The sequence below is a fragment of the Excalfactoria chinensis genome, chromosome Z (assembly GCF_039878825.1).
Source record: "Excalfactoria chinensis isolate bCotChi1 chromosome Z, bCotChi1.hap2, whole genome shotgun sequence".
Lineage (NCBI taxonomy): Eukaryota > Metazoa > Chordata > Aves > Galliformes > Phasianidae > Excalfactoria > Excalfactoria chinensis.
The window spans coordinates 28,065,710-28,082,009 of NC_092857.1; the positions used below are offsets into that span (position 1 = coordinate 28,065,710).

Here is a 16,300-nt window from a genome sequence, read left to right on the forward strand (position 1 = left end):
AAAATTCCCTTATATTTGTTTGACAAGTTCTTTGTTTGTTTGCTTGATTTTTTCCCTTTTATTTCGTTCTTTTCTTTCTTTTCTTTCTTTTTTTCTTTTCTTTTTTTCTTTCTTTTTTTTTTTTTTTTTTTTTTTTTTCTGTTATAGAAAAAGTAGGTTGATAATCAGGCTGTCTTCTGTCATTTTAAAGCATAGAAGAAAATAAAATATGTGGAGCATCAGCTTTCCAAGATCAAAAACAAAACAAAAACAAAAACAAAAAAAGAAAAAAAGTTTAAAAACCTAAACAACAAAAAAAAAAAGGAAATTAAAAGTCAAAAATTACAAGACAGAACAAGAAAGAGTTAAAAATACATGAAGAATATTTTGTAAGTTTTTCAAAACAACAATGGTAAAACCAAGGAAAAGGTAGGAAGAATTTTCCCTATGTTATTTCAATGCTGAAAGAGGAGAAAGGTGAACATGTGGGGGCTCAAAGGGGCAGTAGAGTCACTCCACTGACAAAATGGTGTTTTCTTTTAAGAAGTAAAAAGATCAAGTATATAAATGAAGCACAAGTCTTTGATTAAAAATTAACCCTTAAAATTGTGATATCATCTTTGATGAAAAAAGCAGCAAAAAGTGTTGTTAGGTTATATAAAATATAGCAGATCGAGAGAGGTGCAAACTGATGTAGAGGAGGCAACATACCATCTTCATCTGTCCGAATCAATACTGCTAAGCTCTCTGGGCCAGGTCCAACATCAGTGTGGGCAGTCACAGATATCCGGTACTCAGTCCATTTTTCCAGCTGTTCCAAAAGGTATTGGGTACTGTCCGAGGAAATTCCCAAAATTTCATGGGGTTTGACATCTTCTCCATCAATCTCAATGTACTTGATGGAGTATGCAGTGATAATGCCGTTCTGGTTTTCCACTGGTGGAGGTTTCCAACTTACCAAAATGCTAGTGGAGCTGGGGCTTGTGCAACTAATGTCTTGAGGAGGAGCTGATGGCTCTAGTGTCAGTAGTGGGTTAAAGGAGGATTTGAGTGAAAGGATAGGAGTGATTGAAAAAAAAAAATGAACAAAAGAAAAAAATAAAAATAAATAACAACAAAATGAAAATAAAAACTAAACGGAAGAAAATAAAAAGTAGAAACTTAAATAGCAAAACATCAGATAAACATATGCACCTTGGCTTATTAACATGAGTAAAGTGAAAATGAATAGACTAATTAAATAGTGAAAAAACATGTAGGGGAAATATATGACAATGAAACCTCAAAATAACATTACCTACCTGTATTAAAATTCTTCTTGAAATAAAACAAAAACATGACACTTCTATGGCTACTGATCTATCTTTATAATTAATGCAATTAGTGCAAGTTACAATATTTTAAATGATGCATTTCATATGTTAATTTGAAAATTTTGGATATATTGCCTTTAAGTGGGTTTTCTTTCTATGAGAATATTTAGCCTCTCACAGAATGCATTTTATGCATTTTAACTTGCAATAATTGCTAGAAATTACTCCAAACATTTTTTTGTAGCCTCCCCGCTCTCATAAACAAATGATTCTATTATTTATTGACTTCTTTACTCACTGAGTCTGCCTGGCACAAATTAAACACAGATAACATTTGAGTGGAAAGCATACTAGAAACATGCATTCAAAAAAGATGGAAAAGTCTTAGTCAAAGATTTACCTACCAGGAACAAGTGTCAGGATTGCTGATTCTGACTGTTACTTTTACTTACCATAAATCAGCTGTAAGCTTTATTTTTTTATTTACTCCTCTTGGACACACCTTTGCTAGCAAAGAATAAGTCCTACCAGTAATATAGGTTATTCTATAGGAAAAGCAGATATCTAGACCCAAACACTGTGTCAAGAAAGCCGGTATTCATTTTACAAAGAGAGTTTGCAACCTTGAGAGCCTCAGAAGCTGAAAGAGTTTGTTTCTCATCTTTTCACCAACGCCGATATTCTGGAGCAAAAGTGCTTAATTTGCTGCTTCATAATCAAAGGAGTCTGTTAGCATAGTCACCTTTTCCAGAGTATTTAATCATTCATGACATTCCACTGCTTTCAGTGACATAATTCAAGTACTGAAAGCTCAGTATGCATTCCTGTTCTTAAATGAGCTTCACCTTAGCAAAGTGTGTATATAGTAACTGAGAGCACTCAGATCTCACACACACACACACACACACACACACACACACAAATAAAAAAACAATAAAAAATAAATAAATTATTGGTCAGACATGGACTTCTATCCTCTATGTGAGATCTGTATAAATCTTTTATTTACTTATTAATTTATTTGTGTTTTTGTCTACTATTTAGTTTCCATTTCTAAAGGGAAAAGAGAAACAAATGGATTTTTGGTATTTATACCAGACACATAAAATAAAATTAAAGCAACACAGAAGGCTTAGGGCCCTGCTGTGACCTATCACATTTACAGATGTATATTTCAGTACCCTCCAGTTCTTTTACAGGGATCAGTGGTTTTTCACTGAGAATGTTACTCTGTTCTGAAGGAAAAGCGGAAGAAATATATCAAACTAAAGGAGGTAGATAGAGGGACAAAGACGAATTAGAGGATTATTGTTTTTGTTTTGTTTTGTTTTTTAATTTAACCAACTCAGGTTATCAAATACTCAAAACATATTCTTCATTTTAAAGGAACTAAAATGGAAGCAAAATGTTCTTTTAGGACTGTATGTCAAAATAAATCCCTCTGGCATTTTTATCTGAAACCAAAATGAATGGCAGTTGAGTATTCTTGTGAACACTGCTAATGAACGCATAGAAGTTACCGTTTTTAATCCCTGTCATTTGGCAAAAAGCAAAATATTTCTGTAATGTAACTTAGGATAATCTGTAGCCTACCTGTGTAAGGAGTTTTATTAACGCATGTATTTATTCTTAAAATACACAACATTTAAACTTGTTGAAATCTTTTTAGAGATTTCACTGTTGTGTTTCAGAAGGGAAAAACAGCAATGTGTTTATACGTAAAACTTGGACTTCAAACGTTTAATCTCCATGCACAGTTTACATACCCATCACCCATTAAAGAGAATGAGAATTCTAAGTAGCTGAAATGACCGCAGGAGTAAGCAAAGACCCTTTTCTACAACAAATGAATGCTTTTGGATTATTTAATTCAAAACAGGCATTGCCCCTAACTCTAAAACTAGTTTCATGCTATGTAGTAGCTTTGTACGTTTATTAAAAATGCCTTAGAAATATTTCAGTATAAAATTTCCTTTTGGTTAAATCTAAGATATACAGCACTACATCTCTTGTTACATTAATTATCATTAATATATCACACTAACAAATAATGTTGGTGTAATCACATCTGTCAGAGAATGCAAACAAACAACAACAACAAAAAAAGTGTCACACAAGCATATGTAACAGAAACATAGATTATCCTGTAAAACTAGCACTTCTGGAAGTCATTCCTATGTATCTCATTGTTTTACTTAAATACTAATTTAAATATGGAAAAATGCATGTATAATTCTAATGTTTTACACCACATTTGCACAGACTCTATTAACATTTTTTTCCATAAGCATCCAGCTAAAAAAATAAAATAATAATAGTAAAAAAAGTTTTCTACTGGTGTAAATAATGAATGAACCTTAGTAAAAGCCCTCCTAATAGACAGCAAATTTTAACTCAGGAAAAGTAGCTAGTGTAACAGTTATGAGGAAATTTTGATACAGTCAGCAACACCCTACAACTACAAGAATGTTGCTACAGGGCCAACCTATTATTACAGGAAACATACAGTGTGAGTGGCCACATGGAATTTTATAAGTAGGGGACTGTTTCTAATCTATGCCTATTATCTACACCTCCTACATGCTAAAACACCATCCCACTATTCCTATTACAGCATGGAAACAAAGGTAATTATGACAGTATAGTATTGTATCCTTTCATACTTTCTTTCATTAAGTCTTCTCAGTTGTTTTCTAAAGTTATTGAAAAATCACACACATCTTAAGTTGATCAATATTTTAAGTATTCTGCTATATTAAGAACCAGGAATGCTACATTTTTTATCATTCCATTTTCTTCTCTTACTGGGCTACTTAGACAAACATCTTCAACAAATATAAAAGGATAAAGTTAGTAAAGAAAGACACCTACTTGACTGCATGGTTCTTGCTGAGATTTCTGCTGTTGAAGCACCCAGACCCTGTGGAGAACGTGCTGCTAGACGAAATAAATACAGGCTGTTTGGCTTCAGGCCTTGGAGACGATAAGATGTAGTAGGTTCAGTGGAAACCCGTTGCTAAAGGGAATAAATAAGAGAGTCAAATGTCTAACATGATTAATATTCATAGAATCATAGAATCATTTGAGTTGAAGGGGACCTTTAAAGGTCATCTAGTCCAACTTCTGCAATGAACAGGGACACCTACAGAAAGATCAGGCTGCTCAGAGCCCATCCAGATAGACCTTGAATATCTTCAGGGATGGGGCATCATCCATCTCTCCAGGATCTCACAACCATTAGTGTTAAAAAAAAAAAAAAATAAAATAAAATAAAATTCTTATCTCCAATCAAAATCTAACCTTTTTGGTTTGAAACCATTTCCCCTTCTCCTGTTATAACAGATTCTACTACAGAGTCTGTCTCCCTTTTTCATATATCCCCTCCTTCAGATACTGAAAAGCTGCTATCAGATGTCCCCATGTCTATTCTTTTCTACAGGCTGAATAGCCCCAGCTCTTTCAGCCTGTCCTTGCAGAGGAGGTGTTCCATCCCTTGGATCCTCTGAATGTGCTCCAACAGATCCATATGTGCCCTGTACTGAGATTACACATCTGAATGCAGTACTCCTGGTGAGGTGTCATCAGCTCAGAGAACAGAGGCAAGTTCACCTCCCTCAACCTGCTGGCCACACTTCTCTGGGTGCAGCCCAGGATATGGTTGGCTTTCTGGGCCATGACAACACTTTGCTGGCTCATGTTCAGCTGCCCATCCACCAGTACCCCTTTATACTTTCCAGTGAGGACATTTTCAGTCAGAAATTCTGAATTACATACCAATATATATTATATTTTTTTTTTAATAAAAATTGTTATACTCTGATTATAGCCCCTTTAGCAACATTTTTACATATAAATTCAAGGAAAAAAGTATCAAATGAAAGCAAACTAAAAGAGAACAAAAAAAGAACATACCGCTTCTAAAAACTTTTTTTTTTTTTTTTTTTTTTTTTTTAAGCAGATAGCTTAATGGATTAAACTCTAGACAGTAGTATTAACTTTTTTTTTTTTTTTTAATTTTTATTTTTTCCAAAACATAGGGGCTATCAATTCAATAATAGAGCATGAAAGCCTTGCATGACAGTAAACTACAAGGATTTGTTATGAGAGTGATCTTTGATTTAAAGATAACCAATAGTTAAATTTGTGTTCAAAATTTTAGGAAGAAAATTCTTCTGCACGGTAATTCTTCTAAAAGGGACATCTAAACAGTTGTCTGCATCCTACTTGGAGATTAAATATGCATCTGGATCCCCCCTAGAGATGCTTATGCTCACATTTATTTATTCACTTTTTATATATTGAGCTGTCATGAATACAGGCTTAGCTGAAGAATCAGCAATGAGATGATCATGTAGAAGAAATCTGTGCCAGTGACACTCTCCTGCTACCTTCTGAGACTGATGTGATCTTTCTTTTGTTAAAGGTACCTGGCAATATCAAATGGTTTTGATAGTAGAAGAACAGTTTATTCTACAGACTATAGTACCTACAGCACAGAGGCTCTCAAAATTTTTTACAAAATAATGGTTCAGAAAAATTCCACACTAGCTATAAATCTTTAAAAGGAAAATCTATTTTATTCTCAAAGATTACTTAAACAAGATTTGAAAGTACTATATATGATGACAAAGAGAAATAGATAGTATCTACAGCTGAAAATAGATCAACCCATCAGGACTTTATGTCAAATTATTAAGAAGAATTTAAAAGATGCATGATATTTTCACTTACTTACCTCCTCCCCATGCTCCCCATCCTTGTAAATCAGTTCATAGCTGGAAATAGTATCAGAACGTGGAGGTGTCCAGGAAAGTAATATGCTTGTTTCAGACTCAGGTTCTGCCTTGAAGTTCAATGGCTGACCAGGGACTAGAGAAAAGAGGTTAGCAGTGTTGACAGCTGTATTCTTTTCTTTCTTCTTTTATTTTCTTTTATTTTTTTTTATTTTTTTAAATAATTTAAGCCGTTGTTATTTCTATTTAAATACATATTGTTCAAATTCTTTAAATTATTATCTGAGTAATTTACGCAATATTATGATTGAATTTACTGACCTTAATAATAAATTAATCTGAACTGAGAAAGAAAACAACTACATATTTAACTTGCTTATTACAATTTGCTATGGATTTCAAACAGATGCTTCACCATTCAAATAATGCACAGTGACCTAAGACCTGGTATTGAATATCAACAAGTTTAACTCATTTAATTTCAAGAATAAAATTACAACTTTGATTCTCTAAGTCAAGAATATCTTCAGTTTTTAAGTCTTGTGTGACAGTCACAGAAATTACCTCCCTTATTTGCTGCTGAAAATTTATGCCAAATAACACTGACTGGGAAAAGGCAGTAAAATATATCCTGTCACTGGAATATATACAATCATTTTGGTACATAACTTCTAAAATATTAGTTTCAGTTAATACTGATGTTGCTAATTCATGAAAGAGTCTTCATCAGCATGTCTACCTTTCCAAGAAAAAAAAAATGTGGCGTGCTCTCATTTTAAAAGAAAAAAATCAGATGTGAGGCTTAGAAAGAACAGGTTCGACAAGTATGATATGATAATAATTGTCTTACTACCACTTTTTGGGGCAGAATTTTATTATAATATTACAAATCTGCTTCTATTGTACAGTAAGAGACTTAAAAATAACATGAAGCAAATGGTAACAATAACTTGTGAGTATAATTATCTTCCCCAGACTTCTACAGAACATGTATCTGTAAATAACAGAAGCCTTGTGTATGCTAGTGGAGGTCTGATATCTAATCTTTAAACAGAGAAATAAACTGCACATGTAAAGTGCATAGTCAGGCTGCACAAATTTTGTGATGTCCTACCACCTACCACTGATATATCTATAAATATATATGTATATATATATATACATATAAAATATAGTGGGTTTTTTTTGTTTGTTTGTTTGTTTTTTTCCAGCAAAAAGGGACAAAATAGGGAAAGAAATGTGTAGAATAATGTTACCTGTTTCTGAAGAAATGAGTGAGGGTAAGCAGAAGAGTCCCTATACAGAAAGAAAGATGCATAGGAATAACCTGTATTTTTTCTAAAACCTACTTTGTTTAAAAAGAAAATACTTCCTGGCTACTACCAAGTCCAGAAAGGTTTTGTTCTTAAAAAATAAATACAGTAAAATATAGACTTAGAGAAATACAGAACATCCTCAGGTGGAAAGGACACAGAGTTGAGTTTGACTCATGGCTCCACAAGAAGCACCCAAAAACTGAACCAGACATCTCAGAGCATCTTCTAAACACTTGAATTCTGGACCCCGTGGTTCCATGATCATTTCCCTGAGGAACTAGATTCATTGCCTGATCACCCTTTTCATTAAGTACCTTCTCTAACATACAACCGGAAATTGATGCAGCTTGATATCATTCTCTTGCCTTTATACTGTCACAAGAGCAAAAAGACCAGCAGTGCCCCTCTGTTCCCAATGTGAGGAAGCTGTGGACCACCAAGAGGCCGCTACTCAGTCAACTCTTCTCCAAGCTGAACAAACCAAGTGTCCTCAGCTAACCAAGTTACATACATCTTGCCCTCTAGACTCTTCATCATCCTCATAGCCCTTCTCTGCAAACTCCCTACTAGTTTAATGTCCTTGCACACAGTACTCAAGCTGAGCCTTCACCAGCACAGAGCAGAGTGGAGTGATCTCCTCTCTCAACCAGTTAGTAGGGCTTTGCCTGAAGAACTCCTGAATATGGTTGGCACTTCTGTCTGCCAGAACACACTGATAACTTGTATTCAACATGCTATCAAGTAGAACCACCAGTCACCCTCCCAAAGGGCTGCTCTCCAGACTCTTGTCCCATAGTCTGTACATACACCCAGAGCTGCTCTGTTTGAGGTGCAGAATCTGATACTTGCTCCTGATGAATTCTACGCAATTGGTGATTGACTGATATGTCTACCTTAATGGGAGTCAACAGCTCCTTGCAATTTAGTGTCATCTGCAAATGTACTTAGATTACTTCAAGTCCTGTATCCAAGTTATATGTGTAAACACTGAAGGGAAGTGGCCCTAAAATGAAGCCCTGTGGAATTCCGACATAATAAGAAGCACAGTTACAGTAAGTATCAACTAAGTATTTTTTATAGTTCAAGCTATGCTTTGCTATGAGTCTGTCAACACAGTTCTTAGGTGAACACTGCAACTTTTGCAATTTTACAACTCTCCTGAGTATCAATCAGGTTGATACTGATAATAGCTGCAGATTTGGGTCCCACAGAAATTGGTTTAAACTAGATGTGGAGCTCCACCACACACTTTCCAAAACTTCACAACAAAATGTAAACTCTAGCAGCTATCTCCAAGTGCTTCTTTTGCCATGGGTCTTTACCAAATGTATCTCATAAAGCTCAGGTGGGCACATGGCCATAAGCATTTTACTTGTTTCACCTGGCAGACAAAATCTGGTAAACTGATTTTTACATTCGTGAAAAAAACATTCCATTTCAGTGAGCATCAAAATAAAGGGAAACTTTTATTTTGGTGAAGTAACCAGGCAACACATTCAGAGTTACATCACTTTTGCCTCATAAAAGGCCATAAAACTTCAAACAGCTTATGTTGTATGTGTCATGATATTCTTCTTGTGCTTTACATTTTCATTAATGCTTGTGAGGTGAAGATGGAGGGCACGAGTGCCAAGTTTGAATTGAGCTGGGGAGGGGAACACTCAGTGCGCTCAAGGGCATCCTGCTCTGAAATGGGAGCTGGAAAATGAGGAGGAAGTTGTGGATGGAATTATGTGGAATTCAGCAATATTGAGGCTGAGCCCTGGGAAAGCAGAGATCTTGCATGGATGTAGACTAGGGCTGGTGGGAATTCTAGGGCAGTTCTAGAGGACAGATTTGGGACCTACATGCTGAGTGGTGACCAGTCATGTACCTGGGCAGCAACATGAGGCAGAATTGCATACAGTCCTGACAACCAGGGGAGAGAAGGGTCTGTCTCCTTGAATAAAGGACTCATCAGACATTATCTGGGTACTGCATCTGGTTTGGGGCCTCCAGTAGAGGAAAGATTTCTATGAACATGTCCAAGTTCAATGAACAGACAGAAAGGAGAGTCTGTGGGACTGTGACTCATCCAGGTGGGAGAAAAGTCAGCTTCAGGGGCACCCAGAGGCAGTTCTAACTTCATCAGAAGATGGAGGAGATGCAGCTAGGCTCTGCACATGATGTGTGGCAACAGCATGAGAGGCAATGGTACAAGATGAGATTTGAGAGCCTCAGACTCGAGCAGAGAAGTAATCTTTAGCCCCAGCAGTAGAGTCTGGATGTGAAGGTGGGACTTTCACAGGCCAAGCTATCTCAAGCATGAGGTATTTCATGGCCTGGTCTCCAGCTCTGGCTGAGCCTGCTGAGCTGGAGACCTCTCCAGCATCAGCTGGACTCTGTGATACTGCAGTCAATGTATGGATACATGGACTGTAGAACACAGTAATTATAAATGAGCAGTCAGGTGACCTATGTGATAGCTGCTACCATTATGATAATAAATGCAAATGGAAAACAAAAGTTATTTCCTCTCTCTCTGCAGTAATATATTTTAAGAGCCTCATCCTCATAGACTTCCTTTCGAAAATAATTTTTCTGGTTGATCAAATATCTTGATCTAAAATTTGAAAGATATCCCAGATATTTTACAGCCACAGTTAGGGAAATTCAAAATAGAAAACACAGATAGGGAAAACTGGGAAGAAGGAAAATGACTACAAGGGTGACGGAAACATAAATTTTTTCACTAATAAACTCATTTAGGGAACCTAACACTCAATTCACAAAAAAAGTAGCAGATAGAAAAGTGGAAGATTCATTTGGACAATATTCTCAGGAATACTGATAGTATTAGGAAGTCTTTTGTGGAGCCAGGAGTTGAACTAGTTGATTCTCATTTTCCCTTTCAACTCATGGTATTCTAGGGTTCTATGAACTCATTTAAAGCTCAGATTTTTCTGTTACATAGAAGGCAATGTACATTGTTCATACAGTACATGAATTTCTGACCAGTTTAAGTAAAGAAAGGAAACATGACGAGATGCACAAGAACCGTGTACCAGACAGACTAATGGAGACGTACCAACTCAGTTTTTGTTTTCAGGTAAAGTAAAAATAAACAGCAAGAAATATCATACTAAAGCTTATACAGAAAATCTTTTATTCTAAAATTCATTGTTTGTAATTCAATTTGCCTTAGTGCCTAAACAGCCCTGATTCTATCTTCATTATATTCATTTTATGGATATACTCAATACTTAATAGAGACACTATTAAATGTAGATTTTGATACTGAGCTTCCCTTATTTCCTTATCTCAGCTTTATAGCTGTTTTCAAGTTATTTAATTTCTAAAAATGGTGCCTTTTTACACTGAAGAGAGCACTGCTGAAAATAGCTAAGCAAAAAGACAGGGCTTTTCTTTTAGAATACTTAAACATGAAGGTGAAAATAAAACTTTTGTTTATTTATTTTGATGTTTGGTTTTATGATAAATATTTCCTTCTCTTCCCCTCAAAGTTCATGTTCCTAGTCAACATTTATTTAGAAATCTAGTTTTCAATTTAAAAACAGTTTCTACTAATCAGTAAGCTGAGAAACCACTGACAGAGTTCTTTCAAAGGACCATTCTGCCCTACTAGCAAACAAAAGATTCTCATGAATAGGCTTTTCTAAACAAAAACTTTTAACCCCAAAATACCCAAATTCAAACACACATAAGTGAGAAGAAAGATTTGGAGGAATCTAAGATAGAGGAGGCTGCAAGTCAAGATTTTTTTTTTTTTTTTTTGCATGTACATGCTAATGTCCCCCAAAGTAATTAAGTAATTATAATTGCTAAGTTACATATTTATCCATGATAGGCTTTGTTTCAGAAAAAGAAAACAATCAAATCCCAATCATCATCCCATTATTATTTTTACATAGAATCATAGAATTACACAGGTTGGAAAAGACCTTGAAGATCATCAAGTCCAAACAGTACCCTAACTCTAAAAACCCTCCACTAAATCATATCCCTGAGTACCACATCCAAAAGGCTCTTAAACACATCCAGAGATGGTGATTCAACCACCTCCCTGGGAAGCCTATTCCAGTACCTAACTACCCTTACTGTAAAGAAGTTCTTCCTAATATCCAACCTTAACTTGCCCTGGAGCAACTTGAGGCCATTTCCCCTCGTCCTGTCACTTGTCACTAGTGAGAAGAGACCTGCCCCACTCTCTCTGTAAGAACCTTTTAGGTACTGGAAGATGGTGATAAGGTCTCCCATCAGCCTCCTTTTCCCCAGCCCCAGCTTCCTTAAACTCTTCTCGTAGGGCTGATTCTCCAAGCCCTTCACAAGCCTCATTGCCCTTCTGTGGACCTGCTCCAGTACCTCCATGTCTTTCCTGTGCTGAGGTGCCCAAAACTGAACACTTGAGGTGAGGCCTCACCAATGCCTAGTACAGGGGGAATACATATTATGGGTTACATATTGTTCTAGGGTACATATGGTTCTATTAAGTTCATATGGTTCTATTAAGTTCATTTCTTCTGTTCACGATACATATATAATTTATCTGGCACGTATATATTTACGTGGATGACATTCAATTATATTTCAATTATATTTAGACATAGATTGCAACAAATCTGGTAGAGGACATTTCTTTCTACAGTGCCCAATAAATGGATGAATCATATTTTTAAAGATACAAATAAGTAGAACTCTGTATTATACTTTCTTATATATTTATCTCTTAGGACTTAAAAATTGCTTTCAAGCAGAATTATCAGTGCTTAAAAAATGCTGCTTGTGTGCCACATTTTTAGTTTTGTTTTGATTTTCATCATCTCACATAAACAATGTCATGTCATTTCTGTTACAAAGCTGGAAATGTGAGGTAAGACTCCCTCCTGCACTCTTAATATTGTCATAATTCTTCAGATTACAACAAAAATCAGAAATCAGAAACAAATGGGCATGTTTAGTGGAAAGTTTCTCTAAAGCTTTAACATATAGGGATTTTCTGAATTAACTTGAGCAAGTAATGCAATGTGATAAGTCCAGCTGAATCTCAATGCTCATTATGTCAATTGCTTCTTCCTGCCCTGGTGCAGCTGCCAAAAAACTTGCTAATATAAGAAAACTTACAACTGTAAATAAGAATGTAGACAAGAAGATCACTAAACCCTTCAATTTCCTTTTTTTTTTTTTTTTTTTTTTTTTTTTTGCATGTGCATTCCAAAAAGTAAAACATCAGTATAAAATATAGTTCCTTAAAAAATTTACAGAAGTCAAAATTACCTAGGCCTCTGCGTAACACAGCACTTAAAAACTGTTCATTTTCCATTCCTTACTAAAGGTGTACTGATGCTGACTTTGAATGAACAGATTAGCATACAGACATAAAAACTAGAACCAACTAACTGTCTTCAATTATACTTAGATGCGCTTTTTAAAAGAATTTGAAGAATGCAACAGGAAGCATCCTAGCAATAAAAATCCAAATCACATAATATTTCTAGGTGACTTACAGTAACACTCAATACAGTTTTCTCTAAACCACTGGACAAAGAGAGCTTTTATTTCTTATTCTTATAATGAAACACCTTCTGCAGGGTAGCTCCACCAGAACTTCAGATTTCACAAAAATTCCCACCAATATTATTCACTATGCTTGTTTGCCTTTTGCTAATAAAACTAATTCATAAATCTAAAACTACTCTGTAGAACCCAAACTAACTTCATGCATGAAACAAGGAAATGGTGATCTCATGGGATGCTATTTATAGAGGTAGGCTGGATTTGTCTTTATAAATAAAACTCTAAAGAAGTGCCTGCATGTGCTTAAACAAGGGTTGTTTTTGGTTTGGTTTGGTTTAAATGCTTTCTTACTCTATGTATTTTCAGAACATGACCAAGTATTTTCATATGGATGCAATGCACATACATTTTAAGTATTCATGAAGAAGATTCAACAGAATGATAATGCATAAGAGAGACATGTGATACCAAAACAAAAGATTCTATCACAGTCAACTTTTCAAAGAAAGCTGTTGAAGAACTACATGATAGACAGTGCTGGTGCACAGGGTGCTGCAGAATAGAAGCTGTTACATTTGGCCTCCTGTGGGATGAAGGTCTCCCTGAGGCTTCAGTTAAAACCTGAGTTAAACTTCTTGAGACTGATGAAAAAGGAAGTGAAAGATATGAAACTCTAAAGGAATAATTTTGTCTCTACCATGATAACTTGTACTGTGGAACTGAGAAGCTGTTATCCAAAAGAACTGCCCTGAATGAACTATGCTTATTCTTCTCCCTCCCATCCCCATCAAATTTTGTTCTCTACAGCCTTACCTCCTGTTTGAGTGATGACTTGAATGTCACTGGAAAGTGGTCCATCCCCAACAGAAGTAAAAGCAAGAACCTTCACAGAGTATGTTTTCTGGGGCACGAGATTCCCAATAGTAGTGATATGACTGTCAGCCACATTGTGTTTCAGCCAGCTGTTGACATGTTGAGTAGGGTCCATAGTATAATAAACCCTGTAACCTTGTATTTGTCCATTAGGTTCCTCAGGTTCTTCCCACTGTACCAAAATGGTGGTAGAGCTCAACATACGGGCCTGTACATTGCGTGGTGCACTTGAAGGTGCTTGCTCTGAAGTCCTTGTTGACACAGGCTCACTGGGTGGCCCTCGCCCAATGTTATTTACAGCAACTACTCGAAATTCATACTCTGAATATGGGCTTAGACCAGCCACACTATACCGTGTTGTGGCAACACCATCAATTTCTTTATACGGCTCCTCAGAGTTCTTGGGCTTGTGTTGGATTATGTAGTAAGAAACTGGCTCAGGATTTCCAGAGTCCCAAGTCAAAGTTATGCTTGTTGCTGTGCTTTCTGTCACCACTGGTGTCCCAGGAGGTTTAGGTAAGGCTGAAGATGAATACCAAAAATTAAAGTTAACATGGCATAACAGCAGACATTAATTATTACATTAGCAGACTTAAAAGTACAAACAAACAAATAAAATAAAATAAAATAAAACAAGAAGATGGTAATGGAGAGAAATGTGATTTATTTAGAGCAAGATTCTGGCAATTATGATTATCTCCAGAAATTTATCAAAAAAAAAAAAATAAATCCAGCTCTGTAGTTAAAGGCTTATTAATATAAAACCATGACACTGAGTTTTTAGATAAATTCCTCAATCATATGCAAAAGAATAATCTAGTAGACAGTCAGTGGACCATTACAGTTTAATTTGCAAATATTTCTGGAGCTTCTGATATCCACTTACTTAAGAATAAGATAATCAAAAACACAACCACTTTAAAAATCAAATGACTGCCTCTTAACTGTTTGTGCTGTTGACAAATATATGTAAGATTATTAAATCTTCTATTTGCTTTAAATGAAAGCTGAGAACTAAACATGTGAGGGTAATGGAACACTGCAATTAAACTATCAGTATCAGCATTATTGTTGTCTGAAGCTATTTTTTGTCTCATGTCATTGATTGGTTGGAGATTTCTTAGTTTTCTCCAACAGAATTTATTTGCTCAGAATGTGGACAGTGAAATAAAAGAAAGAAGAAACTCTTTCCAAAAATGTGTACTTGGGATATACCTTTGACAGTTATCTGTGCTATTGCTTCTATAACACCAAGAGTAGACATAGCAACACAAGTATAGTTTGCAGACTGCCTGACATCATTAAGCTCAAGGACGTTCCTCCCTATTGGCATATCATCCTCAGGTGTCAAATCTTCTGCTCCTAGCATCCATTTCACATATGGCATTGGTGACCCCACTGCAACACACGTGATATTTACACTCCCGCCAGGCATGATCTCATGATTGGTTGGGGGGATAGAGAACCTTGGTGGGACTCGTCGAACTGGAACAAAACACAGAAAAAAGGTAATAACATATACAAAAAAAAAAAAGGAACTGAGTCTTGCATACAGACTACATGCAGTGTACAGACACAGTTTTATGTTTTAATGTGTTATTCTGATTGGTCAGAAAATACGTAGAAAAGAAATACAAGACTATACAAGGATATTGTCTGCACACAATATCAATCATTCTATATTTACTTGATGTTATTATTAGGCACATTGATACAAAGGCTGATTCAAAGCTATTAGGGCCCCCACATATAACTAACTACATACTTACAATTTACAAACACCATGCAAAAGATACACACACACACACACACACACACGCACGCACGCACACACACACACATATATATATGCATGTATTTAATATGTGTATACATATATATATGCATAGAAGAAAACTGGAAAGTAAACAGCATGTTTGAATTGATTACCAAAACCAACTCTAATGCTGCGTACTTCCAGCTGATGTGAATAAATGTGCTAGACCACATTGTCACATCACAGTCCTGGAACACATTGCCTACAGTACACTTAAAGTGCAATTTCACTGCTTTCAGACGCAAAGTGGATGCAGCCTCAAGACCTCACACTAACACTGAAACAAACAGAAATAAAATATATAATTACACACAGATACAAATATATATATATACACATATATATACATGTACATACTCATATATATACGTATATATACATATATATACATATATGTATGTATATAGTCACAGAAAAGAAACTAAGCAAAGCCAGTACAAAGTACTGGATTTGGTCATGCAGGCAAGCAAATGACAGAATCATTTGAGAACCATGCTTAGGAAAATGTCTGAGTAAAACTGCAGAAAGAGAAAGAACTCAAAACAAGAACATCTTTGGTGAGGAAAGAAAACATGAAAGAGATGGGGATAGGATAGGCTGACAGTCATAGGAGTTTAAGAGGAGGATAAGGTTTGAGGGAGAGGGTAATTAGATTAAGTGTAAGTGGTTAAAAAGCAACTGTTAGGAAGGGCTACGGGGAAAATAGCAGAACATTTAACATTCAGGATTCCACTATGCTCACAGTTAAGGGAAAGC

The 16,300-nt window shown here is 35.6% G+C and overlaps 1 protein-coding gene across 24 annotated transcripts in view; it reads right to left on the reverse strand.

Annotated features, from left to right (window-relative positions):
* PTPRD (protein tyrosine phosphatase receptor type D) overlaps positions 1-16,300 on the reverse strand; it is a 1,083,558-nt gene that overhangs the window by 129,366 nt on the left and 937,892 nt on the right. For 15 of the 24 annotated variants that reach the window (XM_072360023.1, XM_072360013.1, XM_072360012.1 and 12 more), the window contains 4 exons: positions 14,944-15,213; positions 13,669-14,250; positions 6,028-6,161; positions 4,164-4,308 (listed from right to left, as the gene is read on the reverse strand). In XM_072360023.1, coding sequence (XP_072216124.1) covers positions 4,164-4,308; positions 6,028-6,161; positions 13,669-14,250; positions 14,944-15,213 — 1,131 coding nt within the window. Of the gene's footprint in view, positions 1-690; positions 997-4,163; positions 4,309-6,027; positions 6,162-13,668; positions 14,251-14,943; positions 15,214-16,300 lie in introns of all 24 variants that reach the window. The other 9 variants (XM_072360007.1, XM_072360006.1, XM_072360002.1 and 6 more) reach the window with 1 other exon arrangement.